Raw genomic sequence first — 23,773 nt, 5'->3', positions numbered from 1 at the left:
AATCTGAAAATACTTCAAAGTTGGCTTTATTTTTTCAAAATACATTAATGAGAAACATCCAGTAATGTTTATGCTTAAATACATCATCTATTCCACGTTATTGGTGAGAAGTTTACTTCTAAGTCAGTCCAAATTTCAAGAAAACTATTTGAGCCATACTATAAATATTGCTTAAAACAATGACTAATATTCATACAGCACTTTGTAGAAAAACCATTCATTGAACTTCTATCACCAATGCCAATTGTTTGAGGTACAAGTGATCTACAATTTTTACCTTCAAAAGCTTAGAGATCTACTAGTTTTATGATCTACATATGAAATAGGAATTGCTAATTCCCACTGCTTTTATTCAAGTGGAGAATCCAAAGAACTTAAGATACTTGTCCAAGGTCACACAGACTAAACAAAGGAAGCAAAGCTTGAAGCCAAATCTCATATTGCGAATAATGAAGTTAAAAGTAAGCAAGAAGAAGGGCGCCTGGGTGGCTCAGTAGGTTAAGTGTCCGACTTCGGCTCAGGTCATGATCTCAGTTAGTGAGTTCAAGCCCCACGTCAGGCTCTGTGCTGACAGAGTGGAGCCTGGAGCCCGCTTCAGATTCTGTGTCTCCCTCTCTCTCTCTGCCCCTCCCCTGCTCATGCTCTCTCTCTCTCAAAAATAAACATTTAAAAAAATCGGAAAAAAAAAGCAACCAAGAAGAACCTCACCCTAACTCCAAAGCTGAGATATACTGTAAGTCGTGATTAAGAGATGTATTAATGGGCAAATAACGCTAAGTTGTAAGCACAGACGCAATTCATAACGAAATCAAGATTTGAAAACTTGGCATTTGTATCACAGATGAACCTGTTACTACTCACATGCCACTCCCTTCAATGCCTCCTGCCTACTCCCCATCCGGGTCCTGTGCAATGTGCTGTGGCGGGTCGCATTCTTACCGTATGCGGCATGTCAAACACTCGGCAGCACATAGTCTTCGGCCTCCTTAAAACAGTGGCTGCATCTCTGGATACAGACACACTCACCCTCCTCCACCCCCAGCATCCACTTTCAATTCCTCTCTATAGATGATAATTTATGGACATAAACCACCACGTAGCAGGTATACTTGGGACCAAACTCTAATATGATTTTATACAATTACGTGCAAGGGAAAAATACTTTCAAGTGTCCTTGTACCTCCACAAGATAAGACCAAAAAGTTAGTACTAGTAGTACTTTTGTTTTAAATTTGTTTGATAAAAAGCTTACCTCGTTGTTTTTCCTTTTTGTATTTTAACATTTCTTTGTTTGTGTATCCAGTAGTTCTTAAGATGTCTTCCAGAAACATTTCTTTTACTTCAAAAGGTCTTCCCTGTACTAAATAATAGGAATACTTTAAAGACTCAGTTTGCATCACAGAGACGATGCACATAAAAACATGAGAATCCTGAGTTAATGAACTGGAGTATAAAAATCCAAAAGCAATTCCAAAGGTCAAGTGATCCCCATGATATTGTCATGTCATTATATTTAAATATAATTCTGATTTTCATTTTACAGAACTGCTCATTTGCTTGTCTTTTCTAGGGTTTACTATCTACTTATCCTGTGTCTGTCATCATGGCAGACCCCAGGAATACAAATCATAAGCAGAAACACAGCTGCCTCCTACTCTCTTGAAGCTTACACGCTAGAAAGGGAGACAGACATTAATCCAATAATCCAGAATATAAATGTGAAAACAGAGTTGTAATAAATCCTCTCAGAGAAAAGCACAGGATACCATCACATAATAGGGGATTTGAATGAGTCAAGAAAATCATCCTCTCAGAGAAGATGAGGACCAAGAGAAGGGGTAAATGAAATACTAACCTGTATGCAGAAGAAATATACAATGAAGAAAACAAAAGCACATGCAAAGATCCTATGATGGGAAAGAGTATGATGTCTTCAAGAAACTAATTGGCGAAGCTAACTGGAACATGGTGGGAGATGGGGAGTAAAGAGGGGTTGTAGTTTGAGATGAGGCAGGAGAAACAGGTGAGCCTTATTAAGGATTTAGGTCTTCATCCTGAGGTAATGGTTATCCAAAGTTTAAGCTCAGCAGAGTGCTCAACATCCTCAGAATTCCAGGTCAGAAAAGACCACTCTGGCTGCAGTAGATAACACGGATTTAGAAGAGAGCAGAGGAGAAGCACCTGGATGGCTCAGTTGGTTAAGCATCGGACTTTGGCTCAGGTCATGATCTCATGGTTCGTGGGTTCAAGCCCCACATCAGGCTCTGTGCTGGCAGCTCAGAGCCCGGAGCCTGCTTTGGATTCTGTGTCTTCCTCTCTCTCTGCCCCTCCCCTGCTTATGTTCTCTCTCTCTGTCTCTATCTCTCTCTCTCTCTCTCTCTCTCTCTCAAAAATAAACAAATATTAAGGGGCACCTGGGTGGCTCAATCAGTTGAGCGTCTGACTTTGGCTCAGGTCATGATCTCACAGCTCATGAATTCGAGCCCCACGTCAGGCTCTGCTGACAGCTCGGAGCCTGGAGCCTGCTTCAGATTCTGTGTCTCCCTCTCTCTCTGCCCCTAACCCACTCACATTCTGTCTCTGTCCCTCTCAAAAATAAATAAACATTAAAAATTTTTTTAAATAAAATAAATAAAAGAGAGCAGAGGAATGGGGGTGCCTGGTTGGCTCAGTTGGTTAGGCATCCAACTCTTGATTTTGGCTCAGGTCAATTATGACATCAAGCCCCGCATCTACGCTGACAGCATGGAGTGTGCTTGGTATTCTCTCTCTTCTCTCTCTGCCTTTCTCCCACTCTTTCTTGTGTGCATGCGTGCACTCTCTAGATAGATAGATAGATAGATAGATAGATAGATAGATAGACAGACAGATAGATAAGAGAGCAGAGGGGATGGAAGAGACCAGGTTATCATCTGATAATTCAAGTAAAAGAGAACAATATTTGAATAAAACTGGTGATGATAAAAATGGACAAGAGACAGACTCCAGAGATAGGAAGCAAAATACACAAAACTCAGCATTAAATTGGATATGAAGGAATGATATGAAGGGTCAACCATGTTTCTTAGATGTCTGGCGCACAAAACCGGATAGATGATGAGGTCAATCTCAAAGGTAACAAGCAAAGCTAAAAGCAACAGACTGGCTGGTGGGAGCTGGGGTTTGGTTTTAGACATGTCAAATGTGAGGTGACAAAACGAGCTTTCAACTAGCAGATGTATAAGTTTTGTAAGAAAGACTGGTTTGTGATGTAGGTGATTAGCTTGATGGTATGATTAACTAAAACGGACAACACAGATTTTTATTTTAATTTTTTTTTTAACATTTATTTATTTTTGAGACAGGGAGAGACAGCATGAACGGGGGAGGGTCAGAGAGAGAGGGAGACACAGAATCTGAAACAGGCTCCAGGCTCTGAGCTGTCAGCACAGAGCCTGACGTGGGGCTCGAACTCACGGACCGCGAGATCATGACCTGAGCCGAAGTCGGATGCTTAACCAACTGAGCCACCCAAGCGCTCCAACACAGATTTTTGTAGAAGAGATTAAATATTTAGGTTGGGACATATTAGAAATGAGCTGCTTATAAGACATCAAAGCCCAAAGCTCTGGAGAACAGTTTGAATTAGAAACAAAGATTCAGGGAGCCCCCGGCTGGCTCAGTTGGTAGAGCATGGGACTCTTGATCTCAGGGGGTCATGAGTTCAAGCCCCACTCTGGGCATAAAGCTTACTTAAAGAAAATGTTCAAAATAAACAAAAAATAAACAGAAACAAAGATTCAGGGTCCATGAGTATAAAAAGAAAGTAGAAGCCACAGGCATGAATGAGAGCTTCCAGGGAAACTACCTGCGCATCTCTAGTACCTAGTAGAGTACAGCACAGACCAGGAAAGAAGAGGAAAACGAAGGAAGAAGGAAGGGAAGATGAATGAGAAAGAAGGAAAAAAAAAAAAAGGATCAAGGGAATAATCCCAAAGAATACCAATATATAAGCACCATGCAAAAGAGAAGCCCACCAAGGAGACCATGAGGGTACAAGTGCTAATGCAGAATTAGGAGACAGTGTTGTCAAATAAATTCTGGGATGTGAGCATTTCACATACAAAAAAGAGGGGCCAACCATGAGAAATATGGAAAATTTAAGTAAGATTTTTGTGTAAAATTTAAATAGTAGGCTTGGCAATTATATCAGTATCAAAACAATACTGGTAACAATACATGAGTGAACAGCCCCATACACTACAGAAATATAAATCATCTCAGCTCTTTGAAAAAGTAAAATGGCAAAAGCTGTCAAAATTAAAAACAGATACACTCTTTTACTCAACAATTGTACTTTCAGGAATCTATCCCTAGAAATAAGAGCACCAGTATATAAGGATATACATACAGGATGTTTATTATAACACTGTTTATGGAGGGGGTATGAGCAGAGTCTAGAACCAATCTGAGTGTTCAAAAATAAATGGTTAAATAAATCATGATACATTCATATTATGAAATATTAAAATAGCTGCTTAGGGGCTCCTGGGTGGTTCAGTCGGTTAAGCGTCTGACTCTTGGTTTCCGCTCAAGTCATGACCTCACGGTTTGTAAGTTCGAGCCCTGCATCATGCTCTGTGCTGACAGCATGGAGCCTGCTGGGGATCCTCTGTCTCCCTCAACCCCTACACCTCCCCTGCTCACTCGCTCTCTCAAAATAAATAAACGTTTTTTTTAAATTAAAAAATCATATTAAAAAAAAAAGTACACAGGAAGTAAACACAGGAGTGTAGACTGCTCTTTTCAAGGAGTCTAGCAATAAAGGGGAAGCTGTAGGACAGAATTTAAGGAGGATACAGGACCACAATAAAGCACATTTCCTTTTAAGAATGAAAAACTGTCTCACAACACAATATCAACGAGTATAGGTGGAAAAGGAGAGGATGGAAATATATACAGATGAATGATTAGGAGGCAGGTCTCAGAGAAAACAGAAATGGATGCACTCTACTTCAGAACATTCCCCAATTCCTATTACAATAAATATAATCATGCCAAAAGTATACTTTCATTAAAATCCTAGAAGAAATCTGACAATTTAACTTACTATAGATCACTGGACAACTTCCAAAATATCTTATAAAAAGATTTACATCCAAGGCGGCACTAGAAAGAATAAGTTTCAAAGTTGGGTGCTTTTGCAACAGATCTCTTAACTTTGTAAGTAAAAAATCACTAAATCGATCCCTTTCATGTACTTCGTCCTGCAGTAAACAAAAAATAAAACCATGGAATAGTTAAAACATTATGGATGACTAAGCCTTTAAAATTATGGGGCTGCTGGGTTTTATAGTAATTCAAATTAAATGTGAACAAGGCCAATTGGTACTCGTGAAAGTGTTGTATTATGGACAATTCAGAAATAATCAGACATTAACAACCAACTGAAACAAAGCACTGCCTCTTAACATAATATAAAAGACATACAAACTACAACAAATTCAGAATTAGTGGAGTCTAATTTAACATACTTTTGATAAATATACAATCTATTTAAACATGCTTCAATTAGCATCAGGGTACAGGTGCGCCCTTTGGTTTGAATGAACAAAACTAATAAGTTTTCTAAAGCTGCTTATTGCAAGCTTCTAAAACTTAATCTAATTGTTTTCTGACACAAACTGGATAAAAGCTTACAACTTTTTAATAAGGTGGTAATTCATCTACTTCATCAACAGCTACTTAATTTAGCAGCTTAACTATGAAGTTAAAGGACTATAAAGCGAGGACTGGGAAATACATATTAGCCAAAGGTGGAATCAGATGACTAAGCAGAGAGAGAAAAAAAAGAAAATTTTCACCCCATTCTGAGGAACACTAAGTAGTTGTATCATTTTCACATATAAAAAGCACTTTTTGAAAATCTACCTATACATTTAATTTGCCCTCATAAAACCTAATGGTAAGAATTCTTTACTTAATACAAGTAAAATTTATTTCTAATAATTACAGGCAATAAAAAGTAACTTCATTATAATACCTGTTCAAAAAAAAACTGGCTTTCACCCCTATTCTATTCTAAAAATATAATTAATTACATATTCAAATTCTTAAGCAATCTGAGCTGTATACGGCAAAACTCAGCAATATTCTTACCACAATAACATGTGTCACAGTCGACAATGTACTATCTCCCGCCATCAATGTACGAAGCAATACCCCATTAGTGCAAAATGTCAGAAGTGTCTTTGGAGAAACCCTTTTTAAAAAAAAAAACAAAAATAAAGCACACAATTACAACTCATAAATGTAATTAAAACATGGTTACATTAAATGCTAATCTCATATGTAAGTTTTATAAATGTTAAAGTTACTAATATAGCATAGCAGTTTGTATGCTTTATTAGCCAAGTTATTGAAATATGTATTTTATACCTGACGAACTCACAAAATTTTTATTACTAACAGCCTTTTATTAATTATTTTAAGAAACCATTAAATAGATTTTTTTTTTAAAAAAACCTTAAGGAGGCAAAATAACTTGTATTCGATCATAAATCCCCCTATGAAATGGGATTTTTATCCATGGCCCAAACTCTTTCTTCAACTATGTATTCAAAACCTTATGAAGTTCAGACATGACCTCAACATCCTATCAAAGACTTACTTGGAGCAAAATGATCATCTAACTTTTCGACTAACATAGTCCCTATTTAATGACATATAAACATTAATCTTTTCTAAGAATGCTAGGCTACAGGAGAACCATGGTTACCTGCTTTCTAATCGGATCTGATATCCAATCGTTTGACCAATCCTTTCTCTTCTCTCTGCAGCAACTCTTTCAGCCACAGCAATAGCTGCTAACCTTCTTGGCTGGGTACAAAATATACGGCAGGGGATACCATTTTTAAAGCAATCATCTAAAAGGAACTGAGGAATCTGAAATGAAAGTTTTAAAGTACTATAAAATGACATGACTATATACCCAGAAAGTCCAAGTCAATCACAACTGAAAAACTACTAGAATTAGAAAAGTTTGGTAACGTGTCCAAATAATCATAAAATCAACAACTTTTATGTAACTCTTAACAATCAGCTAGAAAATGTAATTTTCAAAGATCTGATTCACAAGAGAAACTAAAATGAAAATACTAAAAACAAATTCATACAGGGGCACTCAGTTGGTTAAGCATCTGACTCTTGGTTTCAGTTCAGGTCATGATCTCACAGTACCTGGGATCGAGCCCCACCTCAGGCTCTTGTGCTGACAGCAAGGCGCCTGCTTGGGATTCTATCTCTATCTCTGCCTCTCCCCTGCTCACTCTCTCAAATAAATAAATAAACTTTAAAAAAAATTTTGTAAAAAAACCAAATTCACAGAGAAATAAGGCTTGCACAAAAACAAATTCCACAAATATAAAATACAACTAAAAAACACTAACTGAATAAATAGGACACAATCTTGAATAGAAATAATCAATACTTCAAAAATGTCAATTCTATCCAAATTATTCTATAAAGTCAATGAAACAACAATCAAAATTCCACTGGAATTTTTTTAAATAGTGAAAAGCATAAAGAAAACAAAAATAGCCTAATACTGGGATGTACATGTCAGAAGGACTTAAAAAGTAAGTCTTTCTTACCGTACCACTACCAGTATTCTCCAAAAAAGTAACTACTATTGGGGCGCCTGGGTGGTTCAGTCAGTTAAGCATCTGACTTTGGCTCCGGTCATGATCTCACATTTCATAAGTTCAAGTCCCGCATCAGGCTCTGTACTGACAACTCAGAGCCTGAAGCCTACTTCAGATTCTGTGTCTCCCTCTCTCTCTGCCCCTTCCCCACTCACGTTCTCTCTCTCCCTCCCTCTCTCTCTTTCAAAAATAACTATTTTTAAAAAATAACTACTACTTCTTATGAACTGTTTCAGGGAAAAAGTGTTTACACAATTTAGAATATTTGTGTATATTAACAGGCTTTTATTCACACAAAGCGATTACCGTACTTAATGTTTATAAAATTTGCAGATTTCACTTAATACTCAGATCTACCTAATCCATTCTAATAGCTGAATATTCCATCCTAGGGATGTGCTATAATTTAACAAATATCATGTTAAATAATTTCTAGTTTTTTTAAGTTACTGATATTACTGCTTGCTATTATAAAAACTGCTGCAGTGAATATCTATCTTCACAAACTTTTATAAAGATATATATGCAGGGGCACCTAGATGGCTCAGTCGGTTAAGCGTCCAACTTTGGCTAAGGTCATGATCTCATGATTTGTGGCTCAAGCTCCACACTGGGCTCTGTGCTGACAGTTCAGAGCCTGGAGCCTGCTTTGGATTCTGTGTCTGTCTGTCTGTCTCTCTCTCTCTATCTCTCTGCCCCTCCCCTGCTCGTGATCTCTCTCTCTCTCAAAAATGAATATTAAAAAAAAAAGGTGTGTGTGTGTGTGTGTGTGTGCACACACACACACACACACACACAGGTCAGATGAAAGAGCATGTAAATGTTTTAAGGTGGGTTTTGTTTGTTTGTTTGTTTTAGAGAGAGCAGGGGAGAGGGGCAGAGGGAGAGAGAGAGAGAGACCCAAGCTGACTCCATGCTCAGCACAGAGCTCAACACAGGGCTAGATCCCATGACCCCAGGATTATTACCTGAGCTGAAATCAAGAGTCAGATACTAAACCAACTGAGCCACCCAGCCACCCCAAGAGTATGTAAATTTATATTGGAGAGAAGTATTATCAAATCGCCCTCCAAACAATTTATACCCTGCCCATAAAGCAGAAGATGCTGTTTTCCCAACACCTATGCAAATATGTATCGTAATGTTTTAGTTTCTGCCCCTCTGATAGTTGAAAAATATAATCATTGTTTTGATTTCATTTAACTGTAAGTGAGAGAGAGAGCATCATTTCATGCATGTTTCAGCCTCTAGGATTTTTTTAAACTTGACTAGTTTATACAGAAGCATAAATGAACACAAATAGGAAATATTTAAGGAAATAATTTTCTCTTAGGAAATATTTAAGAAGAGAAGATAATAAACTGGAATATTATGCTACATACTGTAAAACGACAAAAAGCAAAAAAGAGGGATCCTGGTGCAAAAATAATTAAAGACAGATAACAAAAATTCCAGAAATAGACCCAAGTACTACAGAAACTTCGTTTGATCAAAAGTGCTACCTTAAGTGAGGGGGGAAAAGATAATTAAATAAAAATTATATCGGAACAACTAGATATTAACATGAACAAAACAGTAAGATGGATTCCTACCTGACATGATATTATAAATTCCAGATGGATTTTTAAAACTATAAATACAAAAATACTAGAATAAAGTATTTATAGGAAAATGGTTTTTAATCTTGGGATAGGAAATGCCTTTCTCAGCATGGCTCAAAGCCCTAAAAAAAAGATTGACAGATGTGACTAAATAAATAATTAGTAAAGCTAATACACAAGATACCATAAAGTAAAGCTACAGAGCAAACAAAAAACTGAGAGAAATCATTTTTAGGATATCTAACAGATAACAGGCATGTAGGCATAATATTTAAAACACCACTAAATACTTTTCTGGTTATAAACACGGTCTTCTCTACCTCAGCTGAAAACCCAGACTCAGGAGGCCTCAATCCCTGCCTCCCTATTCCCAGAAAAGCCAAAGCTAACTATGTAGGAGGCTTTTTCAGAGGAGAAGACGACTTTGTCTTCCCAGAAGATAAACCCTCTACTTTCCTTTATGAGGCAGATAGCAACCCCAAACCACAGACAGGTTGGGACCTGCGCAAGCCTCAATGTCTACAGTCAACTTTATATTAACGTTTGGTATTATTAATATTGCTGTTAGTTTAACTCCTATGCACAAAACACTGACAGGCACTTTATAGACCTCTCTAAAAGTCATGGTGAACGGGAGCAAGTATTAGCTCCATTTTACAAATGAGGGCTCCCGCTCACAGAGGTTAACAAGACTAGCCCAGTCCATATTCCTTTCATGAGGCCAAACCACATCCCCGCTTCTATTTAAATGGAGGCCCAAGGTGCTAGTTTAAAAATATTTTAAAACATTTCCTTTCTACCAATTCTCAAAACATACTCCCAGTAACAATTTATTTTTGAAATAAACATTAAAGTACCCAAAAGGGGTTGTTTTTGTTAAAATACATGTAGTATAAATTTGTTATAAAACTGCCATGTGGAAAAAAATATTTTTTCTTCCATAAACAACAAAGAAGAAACCAACCTGTGTAGTCTTTCCAGACCCAGTTTCTCCTACGATCAAAACTACTTTATTTTCTTTAATTATTTTAACAATTTCTTCTTGTTTCTCAAACACTGGCAGAGACTGCCTGAAAGAATCAAATTCAGATTCTCCTCTTTTCACTGGAATCTGAGGTATGCCATTGTTGAGTCGCCCACTCGTTTTGCTCATTTCCCGGTTTTCTTTGAAAATGAACAAAAAACAAAAACATTTATGATCAACATTTTTTAAAAAGCATTACACACAAAGATAAGTAATTTCTCTCTTCAGTCTGTATAAAGTTAGCAAGCAATAGCTTAGTGTTGTACTCTATGCTTAACATTCTTTAAAAAATAAGTTATAAATTTCAGTAGTAATTAGAAAGCAAATTCTAAAAGTATTTCTCATGCATAACATTTACAAACAAAAATCAATCACTCCATACCCATTAAAAATAAAACGTGATTCTGATATCCTAAAACAGTTTTCAGGCTTGCTTCTATCAATAATTACACACAAAAAATTAAAATTTTGTAAGTAGGTAACAATGTGCATTATTTATAAAGTCTGTTATGTACAATATGAAAACACGTTATGAAAAGAAAAATATTCTCTGTGTTTAAAGCTAACTATGTAAGATTTATGTGAACAGATAGAATGATATGTGTAAACATAAAGTCCTAACGCTTAACAAATTTCCTAATTGAGAATTTTTGCCAACAGCTACATTTAATTAATAAGACAAGAATAAAAAAGCATAATGTTTTATATTCTTCACATAATTCAAAACATTTTTGTGTGCATGTATTTAAAACTTAATTCCCTCGCTATCTAAGACCATGTGTTTGATACACTCTGCAAACCTACTCCAACAGACGATGGAAATTATGAAATCTGTTGCTTTAGGTTATTAATGGTTTTCTCACTAGGAAGTTATTTTTCCAAATAATAAAATTACAGCTTCATTCTATAACCTAAATGTATCATTTATCTAGCTTTCAGCAAGTTAGTGTAATGAAGACTCTGTCCTCTTACCAGAAGCTAAAGCCCCAGTTCAAAATCGCACTCATTAGCGTGCCTCGGCAACGTTAATACAGCAAAGTCCAGACCTTGGAGCCAAATCCCAGCTCTGCAGTTTATGGGCTGGTTGAGTAGCCTTGAACAATTTATTTTACTGCTCTGCACCCCAGTCTACTCACCCTTGAAATAGAGGAAATTCTTACCTTGGGAGGGTTGCTATGAGGCCCTCTATAAAGAGTTTAGTATCCTGCCTAGCACACAATAAGTGCTCCAAAAATGATAGCTATTACTGTGACACTTAAAGATTTGTCTAACTTCATGACATGCCTTAACACTGCATTTCATTCCCAAATTTTCACAGTTCTTCATCATTTCTAACAGACTATTCAAACTGAGAAATCTTACTGCATCTTAGTGTTTTTTTTAATTAATTTAAAATGGAAAAAGAACAGTCATCAATTAATAGGATAAACAAGGAAGCTCCCCCAGAAAATACATACCAGCTTCAACTGCAAACACATTTCCTCTTTCTGTTTTAGGCAGAAGTTCAGTACGCTCTTTATTGGTGACAGGAAATCTTTGAATTAGGCTCCTAACAGCATGTTTTGTATTATGAGTCAAATTACAGGTCATCATTGCATGAGCTGTTTCTGATCCATCTTTCTTCTTCACAGTTAGGTATCTATTTGCTCCCTTTCTGAATATTAATAAAAATCATTTATTTACTATATATAGTCAATTGGTTCACATATGATGTATGCCTACTTAGGCAACACGTCTTAAGCAAAACATTGGAAAAAATCAAAATGCTTTGTGAGAAGATGCTGAAAATCCCCAAAAATTCAATAAGGAGGGGTTTGGTGCTGAAGTGGCCAAAAGACCATTTTCAATTAAAGTTTCAAAATGCTACCAATCCAGTTTTTAAACTGCAAAAATGGCTTACTTACCCACAAATGTTAAAGTCTAGTCTTAGCAGACTTCATGGTGGATGAAACATCACCAGTTAATATATGCTGGAAGCATACAGAGGGAGAAAACCAATCTGTTGAACAACAGAATCTAAAAATGATCATTAAAAAGTTATGGTTCACTGTCCAGACTAATATATCCCACTGAACGTTTCCATAGTATGCTGGTAATGTCACATCCCATGAAAACCTGTTAAAAGAACCAAGCTTAGTGGTTGGACCAAAAAAGCATAAATCAACATTACTGATAAGTATTTTTATATGCATATGGGGAGAAAAAAATTTTTCAAAGCTTCTGGCTCTAGCCTTCAGTTATAAGGTAATGGTGATTTATAACAGTTCTCAAGTGATTTGATGTAGGTATATTTATTTCTTCAACTGATCCAGACTGACAATGTCTTTTTTGACTTTTGTAGCTTCTAGAGTACTAGGTATAATGTTAGACACACAGGAAGTCCTCAAACGTGTTTTGAATGGTTTAATAATGCATGTCTATAATCCAGTACGATATAGTACTAGAAAAGAGCGCAAGCTCTAAAAGCATACCAACCTGGGTTTGAATCCTAGCTCTACCACTTAGTAGTTGTTGGGACCATAAGCAAATTATTTAACAGCTCTGAGCCTACGATAATAATAATACCTGCCTCAAATGATTATTCATATGATTAAATAAGATAATGCATGTTAAGGGAAAACATCTGTTAATGTTTGAGTAAGTTGAGCAGAATAAGCATTAAATGAATTAAAGCTGTTATTATAGTTTTAGTCTGGGGAAAAAAAAATCACTTATTTTTAAAAAGTTACCCAAAATACTTCATAAAAGGTTCTATCATTTGTTAATGTCACTATTATATTACAGAAATGAGCAACAAAGCCACAAATACAATGGTAAGTATATGTACAGTTTTTCTAATTTTCATTAGATTTAAAATTTTCAACAAAATCTTCACCGTAAAAATAACATAAAACTGGAGATTAACCTATACAGTTTTAGCTCTCTAAGACTTCTTAAGTGAGGCTTTTGATTTACCAAGGTTTTTAATTTCTGGAAACGTTTTATGGAATGCTTTAATGGATTATAAGCTTTCGGTGCTGTCATCTGCTTTTTAAAAAGTGTTTAGTCATCTTGAAATTATGGGATAAAAATGAAGTAACTAAATTTAACCTGATCTAGGAATTCCAGTTATTTCCATGGTAAATGACAATTGCTGGATTCTAAAAGATGATCTCTGTAGTAGGTTCTTTTCTATGGACCTTTCTGAAAATTCAGCACAGTCGTTATAGACTTAATCATCCATTCCCCATTTACTTCATAAAAATTTTAACTACAGAGGGCTGGAAGTGTGCTGGAATGATCACTAGAGCAAGACTCGGAAGGCTTGTGTTCACCTAGTAAAAAATCTTTCAACTAACTAGCTGTGTGATCAAAAACCATTTTATCTCTCTGACACTGTATACAACTTAATTCAAAAATCTCTACTATTTCTGTCAGTTCCAAGATGCTTTAATTTTCTTGGAAGTTGTCTTGGGAAAGCTATGCTATATTTCACCTGTGACTAATTTTATTCCATTCATTCAATCAATCATTAATCATATATTAAGCCCCTATTCTATGCCAGGTGCTATGCTAGAAGCCGGGATTACAGTTAAGTAAAACATACTCTCCTCAATAAGCTCACAACTAAAATCAGTCAGATTCAAACTTTCCTAACAGAGGCTGCCTACTAAGAATACATCATTTATGTACAAAAAGAACCCAAACTAAGCATGTGTGAGTACTCAACCATTACCATTCAAAATGTACTGAATTCACTTTGAACATAGGTGAGGGGGCAGAAAGGTATTATCAACTTGGTAGTTTTCATGTTTTAGTAAAAGATTCTACTTGTAGCTCTCAGTGCTCATTCCTACCATATTTAGCTCCACGGTGACACTGATAAATGATAAAAAGATGAGTGAAATGTTTGGTAAAATATTTGCATCGTTGTTTTGAGGATGAAAACATTCAATCTAGCAGAGATCTGTCCTACTATGTAAACACGCTGAGGTCTCATTTTGCTTTCATCCCAAATTGGCACTACTCTTTGAACAAAACCATTAAGGGACTCCTTTTCAGGGGCACCTGGGTGGTTCAGTCGGTTGAGCGTCCGACTTCGGCTCAGGTCATGATCTCACCACTTGTAAGTTCAAGCCCCGCATCCGGCTCTGTGCTGACAGCTCAGAGCCTGGAGCCTCTTTAGATTCTGTGTTTTACTCTTTGCCCCTCCCCTGCTCGTACTCTGTCTCTCAAGAAAATAAATAAACATTAAAAAAAATAATAAAAAAAAAAGAGAGACTCCTTTTCAAAGCAAAGTTAACTAGAAACTAGCCGCATAATGTGGAAGAGATGCTAAATACATTAATGCCACAAATAATTTTTTCAAATAATGAAATGTAAGCTCCATATGCAATTTTTAATATAAAAGTAAATGTGCTAAAATTATAGGCATGAACATCATAGTATCTAACTTTCAAAGTGTGAAAGTAATCAATACATGCTATAATTAAGTTTTGGCTTCCTTTTAAGGAAAAATAACTCATCAAATTTGATGCAATTTTAATATTAATCAATTTATCAATTTACACAGTATGTTACTCAACACTTAACTCAAATACCACCCTATGCCTTATTATTCTCCACTCTCCAAATCCATAGACACTTTAAAAAATCAGCTAAGGAGCCAAAATCTGAAATGACTTAAAAAGTTCACAACCACCAAGGACCTAATCTCTCAAAAAATAATACATATTTGTATGATGCTTTGCAAATGTGTAATTTCCTATTTCCTTAGTTTATACTTCCATTATGCAGAAAGATGCAAAGACCTAACTCCAAACCATTTTCTTCCTCATACTGTAATACAGAATTGCAGATTTATTAAAGTCTATTATCATCCTAATTTGTACTTTATTTTATGACTATGTGGAAATTAATAAACCAACCAGTTAGCTTTGTCCCTAAACAAAGCTGCTCTCATATCATGGACACTATAATTGTGGTACATTTGTTCATTCTGTGACTTTGGACTATAAGCAACTTAAAGATGAGACCTATCTAATAATTCGATTTTAACTGCTCACTGCTCCTAGGACATCACCATGAACTCACTGTAAACATCAAAAACTAAACATTAACTATATTCAAATCCTGGCTCTGCCACTCACTAGCCATGTGACCTTGGGGAAAATCACTTAACCTCTCCAATCCTGAACTGTCCCATCTGTTATACAGGTACCAGACATTATTAATAGAATCTACTGGTTAAGACTATTGTGAGGATTAAATAACCTACTTAGGGGCGCCTGAGTGGCTCAGTTGGTTAAGCGTCCAACATCGTCTCAGGTCATGATCTCAGTTTGGGAGTTTGAGCCCGTGTAGGCCTCTATGCTAATAGCTCAGAGCCTGGAGCCTGCTTCGGATTCTGTGTCTCCTTCTCTCTCTGACCCTCCCCAGCATACACTCTGTGTCTCTTTCCCTCTCTCAAAAGTAAATAAACATTAAAAAAAAAAAAATTTTTTTTTAAGCTAAGGGCCATGACCAAAGCTAGAGAACCAGGTAGTAAGAGACTAGGAGTCAAATCCAGGTTTCCTGCCTTTTCCTCCACAGGCTCTCTCTCAAATACATATTAAGGAACCATGATGCCAGGTACAAAAGAAAAAAAAAAAAAGGCAGAAAAACTATCTTATTAAGTTAATGAAGTTATGCTAGGCACTGGGGGAAGAAAGAAAAAAAAAAAAAACGTTTACTCAAAAGTGAACAGAAAAACCCATGAAAATATAAGTCACGTACACATTCTCATGCAAATAAAAAGAAAGAACGTGTAAGAAGTTCTTCATACATATGAAAACAAGTAAAGGCATTTGAAAATCACAAGGAACACTAGATAAACACTATACTACCTTTAATCAATGATAAATTGGGGAGGGAAAGCACTAAGAAATATCCTAAGAGGGCTTGCAGAGCACTAGGAATAGGAACTATGGACTAGATAAGAAGGCAGGGTTGCCTTGTTTCCCTTAGCATCTTTTTTCCTCTCTCTGTCTCTTCAGTGTTTTCTCACCCACCTTTTCTTGTCCTGATAGCTTCTATCTTGCTCTCTACCTTTCCCCAGGTTTCTCCATTCTGGATCATCCCTTAAACAGTTATGCTACTGAACAAAAACAGAGGTAGACTATTCCAATGGACTTCTTTACTAAGAGTAATTTCTTTTTCTTTTCTTTTTTTTAAGTAGGCTCCATACCCAGCACAGAGTCCCACACAGGGCTTGAACTCACGACCCTGAGATCAAGACCTGAGCTGAGATCAAGAGTCAGACACTTAACCGACTGAGTCACCCAAGCACCCCTCTAAGAGTAATTTCTAATGGTCATTTCGAAGTTAACTATTTATAATTCAAAACCAGTTTAGGGGCACCTGGGTGGCTCAGTCAGTTAAATGGCCGACTTCGGCTCAGGTCATGATCTTGCGGTCCGTGAGTTCGAGCCCCGCGTCGGGCTCTGTGCTGACAGCTCGGAGCCTGGAGCCTGTTTCAGATTCTGTGTCTCCCTCTCTCTGACCCTCCCCCGTTCATGCTCTGTCTCTCTCTGTCTCAAAAATAAATAAACGTTAAAAAAAAAATTTAAAAAAAAAGTTTAACCATAGAAATGATATAGCTGCTTTACAACAGACATTTGTTAAGACAGACCTGAAACCTCTAAAAGCAACTTTTTTTTAATATTTTTTTTAATGTTTGTATATTTTGAGAGAGAGACACAGAGAATAAGCAGGGGAGGGACAGAGAGAGCAGGAGATACAGAATTCCAAGCAGGCTCCAGGCTCTGAGCTGTCAGCACAGAGCCCAATGCAGGGCGGAACCCCCAAACTGTGAGATCATGACCTGAGTGGAAGTCGGATGTTCAGCCAACTGACTGAGCCACCCAGGCACCCCTCGTATCTGCAACTCTTCAACCCAAACAACAATGAAAACTGGAAGATCTTTCTAAGTTTGCAATGTGAAAATTAATAAAAGGAAACCTCATTAAAGTGGACTGGGGATGCTAGAAGAGGAGGCTGGTAGGGAAAGCCAAACCACTCATGTCAATTACAGGAAAAATTGCCAATTACAGACCCAACAGAAGACTCCTCCAGAGGAAAGTAGATTCAATTACAAGCCCCAACAGGAAAAGATGTACACTGCATCTTCTACAAGAAATCAACCACCCCAGCAACCCAGCCAATTGAGAAACCAACATCACCCTGAATTTCTTGCTTCTCTCCAATGGACTTTTGTTCAAAACAACCCCTCCCAACTTCCTCCTTCTTCTCCATAAAATAATGTTCCTCTCTTCTGTTTGTTGGACTTTCGGATGGTTTTGTACACTAGCCTGCTTGTCCCACATGGCAACTCTCTACTTCCAAAGAAACCCATCTTCTGCTGGTAAAATAACTGCCGGTTTTAAAGTTGACAGCAACAACTTCAGTTGGTATCAAAACCTGATTACATTGACAGGCTGTTTCCAGTATTTATCTTACTGTGAACAGCCTATATTTTTCGGCAGAAATATTGTGATTAAAGGTGATGCCTGCACCTTACGAGGAGTTATTACATAACATACTGCAAAAAAATCCTAAAATGTTCCTAAAATCTGAATCTCAAAATCTACTTAGTCCAGGTATTCTTGGATAAAGGATTATGGCCCTGTACTCTTTTCATTTTCAAGTGCTGTATTTAACCTACACAGAGGACTATGCTATGGGCATGATTGAAACCTAACCATTGCTTTGCACACTGGCCTTAGTAATGTTCAAAAGGCACATTCACCCCATTCGCAACTATGTGGATGGTACTAGAGGGTATTATGCTAAGCGAAATTAGCCAGTCAGAGAAAGACAAATAGCATATGACTTCACTCCTATGAGGCCTTTAAGATAGAAAACAGATGAACAGAAGGGAAGGGAAGGAAAAATATAAACACAGGGAGGGGGACAAAACATAAGAGACTCTTAAATACAGAGAACAAACAGGGTTACTAGGGAGGTTGTGGGAGGGGGGATGGGCTAAATGGGTAAGGGGCATTAAGGAATCTACTCCTGAAATGACTGCTGCACTACATGCTAACTAACTTGGATGTAAATTAAAAAAATAAATTAAATTAAAAATAAATAAATAAAAGCTGAAACACAGAAACAAAAAACAAACAAACAAAAGGCACATTCACCTAAGCTAAATCCCGTGTCACTCAGTAATGTATCACTGTGGGCATTCAAATACCAGACATTCCTACACCAAATACTTTCATCTTAAGACATTCCTGTTGTTTATTAATATATTAACCTAACAGTCATTTTTTTTCTCTCTTCTTAACCTAAACCCTGGTAAGCTGAAATTTGATCTTCCTTTCCCCCTCTCGGTGGCTCTTAACCAGACACAATTTTGCTCCCCAGAACATTCTGGCAATGTCTAGAGGCATTTCTGGTTGTTAAAACTGTGGGTGGAGGTGTTCCTGGCACGTATCAATATGGTTAGATATACTTCTAAATATCCTACGATACACAAGACAGCCTTCCACAATAAAGAATTATCCAGTCTAAAATGTTCATAGTGACAATACCAAGAAACTCTGCTATATATCAACCCCACCATCCTTATTCCCAAAATGAAATCATTCCACATAATTTTAGAGTTCTTCAATTTGGATGGTTCAAGTGACTTTTTCCCCCCTACAGATGAGGGACTCTGAAAAAAATATACTGTTTCTTCCTGGTCCATTCTATTTAATCATTTCTAATCATAAGATTCTTAAGTTGGTAGGAAAGAAAACGATTATGTATTCTAAAATTACCACTACAGTATGGTAACCTTAAAAGAAATAGTTCTGTAAATAATTGTACTTACTATCTTTAGTCCATCCACTCTTTTTAAAAAATGAGACTTAGTTTCTATGAAAAAAGAAAACATCCTCCTCAAGCAAGCAACTTCATCTTTTAAGCTATTTTTCTTACATCTTAAATTTTATTTATTTATTTATTTATTTATTTAATCTCTAAGGGAAAACAAAAGAGGGAAGGATAAGAGGAAAAGGAAAAAGCTGAGTTTGGTACAGACATGAATCAGTTTATCTACATACAGTATAATTAAGAATGTGAATCTAAAACAGTAATAACTACTTCAAGAGAAACACTTCTCTTTTTTTGGCAAATAATTCTTTTTAAATAAGAAAAACTATCAGCTTACCCTTTACTTTTAGAAACCAAACCAAGAGACTGACTCAATCGATGAATAAAGGCTCTTTCAGTACTGGTCAAAGAGGAAGGAAATTCCATTTCTACATGAAAAAAAAGAAAAAAAAAAAACACAAAGTACCATTTGGGAATATACAATTTTCTTTCAAGGTACTTCAATATAGACACATAAATGTAAAATATGAAAAAAATCATACAAATAATCAAATTTATAGGTTATGTGAAAAGTAGATATTAATTCAAGAACTACTAAATGTCTGCCAGAATTGTGATATTAGTAAAAATTACAGAAACATATGATAGAAGGCTCTAATGTTCACCAAAGATTACTCTTATTTGGGCTGGAATCTTCAATTGGTACGATGACTGATGAACATATTTTACTCTTTTAACTTAAGTCCTTACTGGCTTCATTAACAAAAGGCTCACTTCCTTCCATGATGAAGTATGCTCAAGCATTATGAATGCTCAACGTCAAACTCCACATGGTCTTGCTTTCAAAACGGTACAGACTTATCTCAGACTGGATTTGTTGTTAAACACTATTGCTGAGGCTCTGTGTAATGTAAGTTCACTCTGTCCAGGTCATTGCCTGTTCGGGACCGTAAACTCCGGGTTAACGAACGGGTACCCTATTTAGGCCAGCAAACCGGACTGGGCACTCAATATGCTGTACTGATGACCGCGGGTCGGCTGCCCGTTCTGCACTGCGTGACCCAGGACGAGCAGCCTTCTAACCCTAAGAGGTGTGAGAAACGTTTCATCTACCAAAGTCTGATTGTTTTTAAGTGTTTAAGGGTGATGCTATCGGGATGTAAACAATGCACTACGTGTTCCCAATGCATTTATTTGCCTGATTTCCTTCTCTTCTACTTCTGTAGCTTAAACATGCCTCCGCTAAGGCTGCCACAATTTCCTTTAAAAAAAAAAAAAAAAAAAAAAAAAAAAAAAAAAAGTAGGGGCTTACCAATACCTAAAAGCTGTGGCTAAGCCGCCCCAGGCTGCCTACAGGCCTCTCTCTGGGGAAAGAAACGCCCCCTGTAAAGGAGCAACCCGACTCTTTTCACCTGATTAATGCCGGGCAAGTGCCTTCACCCTGCAGACGCGCAGGACGCCGCGCATCCCACAGAGGGCCACCAAGCGTGGCCCCCGGCCGCCGTGGGGGCCGGGACGGGGGACGGCCCGGGTCTGCCCTCCCACCTCTGAGGCAGCCCCTTCACTCGGTGGGCCCGGGCTTGGGGGAGGCGGGGCAGCCGGCGGGGTCCCTGTCAGGAACCTCACCTCTCTGGTCCCCGTAGCGGAAGCGCTCCAGAGCGATATTGACTGCGATCTTCACCTCCTCGTCTATACGAATGTCCTTCAGCCCCTTTGCCCGGCCTCCGCCCCCAGGACCGCACGGAGCGGGGCCGCCCCCGCCGCCAGGCGCGGGCGGCCGCGGGGAGACGCTGCTCGGCCTGGACATGGCCCTGAAAAGTTCTCCCCTCGGGGGAGCGGCCAGGCCTGCCGGCTGACGGTCAATGACAGGCGCAGAAGGCCACCGCCGGGACTGGACCGCTCCGCAGACTGTCTGCGCTGGGCCGGGGTCACCAGAGACCCCACCCCCACCCCCTACCCCGTCACCACAACAGCAGAGGAGGAGCCGGCGCCGCTGAAGCCCAGGCGAGGCCTGCAGCGCGGGCGTGATGACGTCACCGGGGCCGCAGGCGCCGGTGACCTCAGCGCGCCCGCTTCCCCGCTGCCGCAGGCCAATCTCGGTTTTCTCTGTCTTCCCGCGTGCCCACCCACAGGTCCCCCGCACCAAGGGGCTCTCGTGCAGCCTTTTATTCACTGACTCATTCTTTCCTTAAATCCTTTTTTAATTCATTCCGTGAGCAGGTGTGCGCTCCCACCGTGTTCCGACAGGCACTACGCTAAGCCCAAGGCGTACGTTGGGGCCCGGACAGACGTGGTTCCTGCCCGTATGGAACTCACATTCTAGTGGGGGTCAGGTTGCCAGATTTAGCTCATAAAAATGCAGGCTGCCCAGTCTGTTAGCATTTCAGGTGACGAATAGTTTTTTTAGTATTCGAATTTCCCATGCAATATTTGGGAACACCTATAGTAAAAATACGTTATTCTACCTGAAATGCAGTTTTAACAGAGCGCTCGTATTTTATGTGACCATCCTAAATGAGAATGACAGACAATAAACAAGTACATGGTTAGATGATAGTTATAAGTGTTAGTTGAGATGATGGAATAGGAAGGTGGAACCCTTTATTTTGGAAGGTCAAAGATTGTGAGAGTTTGGACTTGCTTGTATACAACTCCATTAACATAAACCTAGTCACAGCCACCCTAACTGCTTCCACTCGGGCCTTCCCATGATTCATTCTGCAGAGAGCAACCAGAGTGATCTTTTTAAAAATATAAGCCAGGTAGGATAACCCTCCTACATAAAGCACTCCAGTAGTGCTCCATTGCAACTACTAAAAACCCTCAATTTTTTACCATGACCGTCTCAGGACCCTGCCTGAACTGGCCTCTGCCCTACCTCCAAGGAATCTCATCTCCACCACTCTCATGTTCACTTAACAGTGCTCAAATGCACTACTTTCTTTCTTTCCCTTGTACACACCAAGTTCATTACCGTCAGGGGAACTCTCCACTTTGAATAGTTTCCTCCTACTTAGGACAATCTTCCTCCCAGTACCCCATGTGGATGCCTCTTTCTTGTCATTTAAGGCAGGACTCAGTTACCTAGACAGGCTCTCTCACATCAATCTGTTATCACTCTCACCACTGTTTGAAATTATTTTATTTATTTATAATTTGCTCTTTTCATTAGAATATAGGCTCAAGCGCAGGAACCTTGGTTATCTTGTTTGTTGGTTTCATCAGCAACTAAAAACTGCAGAGAAATATTCATTGGTTAGCCATATTTTAGAATCTGGAATTGGGATTGTTCATCTCTACCCTCTGAAAACTTTCTTCATAATCCTTGAACTCCTAATCTCTTTGGTTGGTTGGCAACTAGAATGAGTTCTGAATAAGCAGAAAATGAAGGCCAGCTTCATTCCAAGACAAAACTCAGATGGTAGATAATATCTGGATGCACCAGATATGCTGTGATAAAACATTTTTTACTTATTTTTTTAAATTCCTTTTATATTATTTTATTTTTAAGTAATCTCTACACCCAATGTGGGGCTCAAACTCTCAACCGGGAGATCAGGAGTCACATACTCCATCGACTGAGCCAGCCAGGCGCCCCTGTGACAAAACATTTTATATGGGGCCAGACACATATTGTTTTCAATCTCACTCCAAAACTTCTTAGTTCCATCATTTATTGGCTCCATCATTCATTAGTTTTGTGGCTTGACTACTTACGCTGAAGTTCAGGTTTCCCATCTTATTGAATACTCATTTTATAGGATTGTTGTGAATATGGTATAATATGTAAGTATCAAGCATTGATTTAATGTTGTGTTCATTCTTTCATTCTTTCCTTTCTTTTTAAACAAATGCCAAAAATCTTAGGACTCCATGCTGACAGCACAGAGCCTGCTTGGGATTTTCTCTCTCCCTCTCTTTCTCTCTTCCCCTACCCTGCAAGCCTGGTACACAAGCTCTCTCTCTCTCTCTTTCTCAAAATAAAAAAAATTAAAGCCTTTTTTAAATGCCTAAATACTTATATTCCTGGTGCCTACGAAGAATAGGGAATATGTTCATTCAAATAAAAAATACTTGCCCAAAGGTAGGTAGCAATAAATTATAAGGTTAACCAGCTCCTACATTCTCTGGTATTTTTCCTTACCCCTGGAAATATCTGGGTGCTGAAGGTGAAACACCACAATTCTTTTTACATGTGCTTCAGAGAAAAAATTAAAGTAGGGAATGTATAGGATATTTACAAATGATTTCAAGTTATCCTTGGCATAGAATAGACCTAAAGGTTTCATCCTTGTTTTTACCACTTAGAATTGTGTAGCCTCATGTAATTATTTAACCTCCTTGTGCTTTAATTTCCCCATCCATAAAATGGATCTGATAACACCCATGTCACAGTGTTATTACCGGGATGAAATCAGATTATATTACCTTTATGCAGATGAAGTGCTTACCGTAATTCCTGGCTCCTGGCTCAGCCTTAGCATTCTGTTATAGTTCAATGCTTTTTACTTCAATAGACAGAAAACCCAAGCAAAAAAGACCCCAAGTGGAGCGCCTGAGTGGCTCAGTCAGTTAAGTGTCTGCCTTCCCCTCGGGTCATGATCTCACAGTTTGTGAGTTCGAGT

The 23,773-nt window shown here is 38.1% G+C and overlaps 1 protein-coding gene across 10 annotated transcripts in view; it reads right to left on the bottom strand.

Annotated features, from left to right (window-relative positions):
- The window catches only part of YTHDC2 (YTH domain containing 2), a 104,841-nt gene extending 83,735 nt beyond the window's left edge, over nucleotides 1-21,106 (bottom strand). For 9 of the 10 annotated variants that reach the window (XR_006216016.1, XR_006215998.1, XR_006215997.1 and 6 more), the window contains exons 1-8: nucleotides 20,775-21,106; nucleotides 19,486-19,576; nucleotides 11,765-11,961; nucleotides 10,248-10,447; nucleotides 6,758-6,924; nucleotides 6,139-6,241; nucleotides 5,090-5,246; nucleotides 1,253-1,360 (exon numbers count right to left, since the gene is read on the bottom strand). Coding sequence is in view for 1 of the 10 variants with exons in the window: in XM_042982477.1 (XP_042838411.1) it covers nucleotides 1,253-1,360; nucleotides 5,090-5,246; nucleotides 6,139-6,241; nucleotides 6,758-6,924; nucleotides 10,248-10,447; nucleotides 11,765-11,961; nucleotides 19,486-19,576; nucleotides 20,775-20,955 (1,204 nt within the window). In the remaining 9 variants the exon portion in view is untranslated. Of the gene's footprint in view, nucleotides 1-1,252; nucleotides 1,361-5,089; nucleotides 5,247-6,138; nucleotides 6,242-6,757; nucleotides 6,925-10,247; nucleotides 10,448-11,764; nucleotides 11,962-19,485; nucleotides 19,577-20,774 lie in introns of those variants that run through there. The other variant, XR_006216017.1, reaches the window with a different exon arrangement.
- Nucleotides 21,107-23,773: the final 2,667 nt, after the last annotated feature.

This window comes from Panthera tigris, chromosome A1, assembly GCF_018350195.1.
Source record: "Panthera tigris isolate Pti1 chromosome A1, P.tigris_Pti1_mat1.1, whole genome shotgun sequence".
Taxonomy (NCBI): Eukaryota; Metazoa; Chordata; class Mammalia; order Carnivora; family Felidae; genus Panthera; species Panthera tigris.
This window is presented reverse-complemented; position numbering and strand designations above follow the sequence as displayed.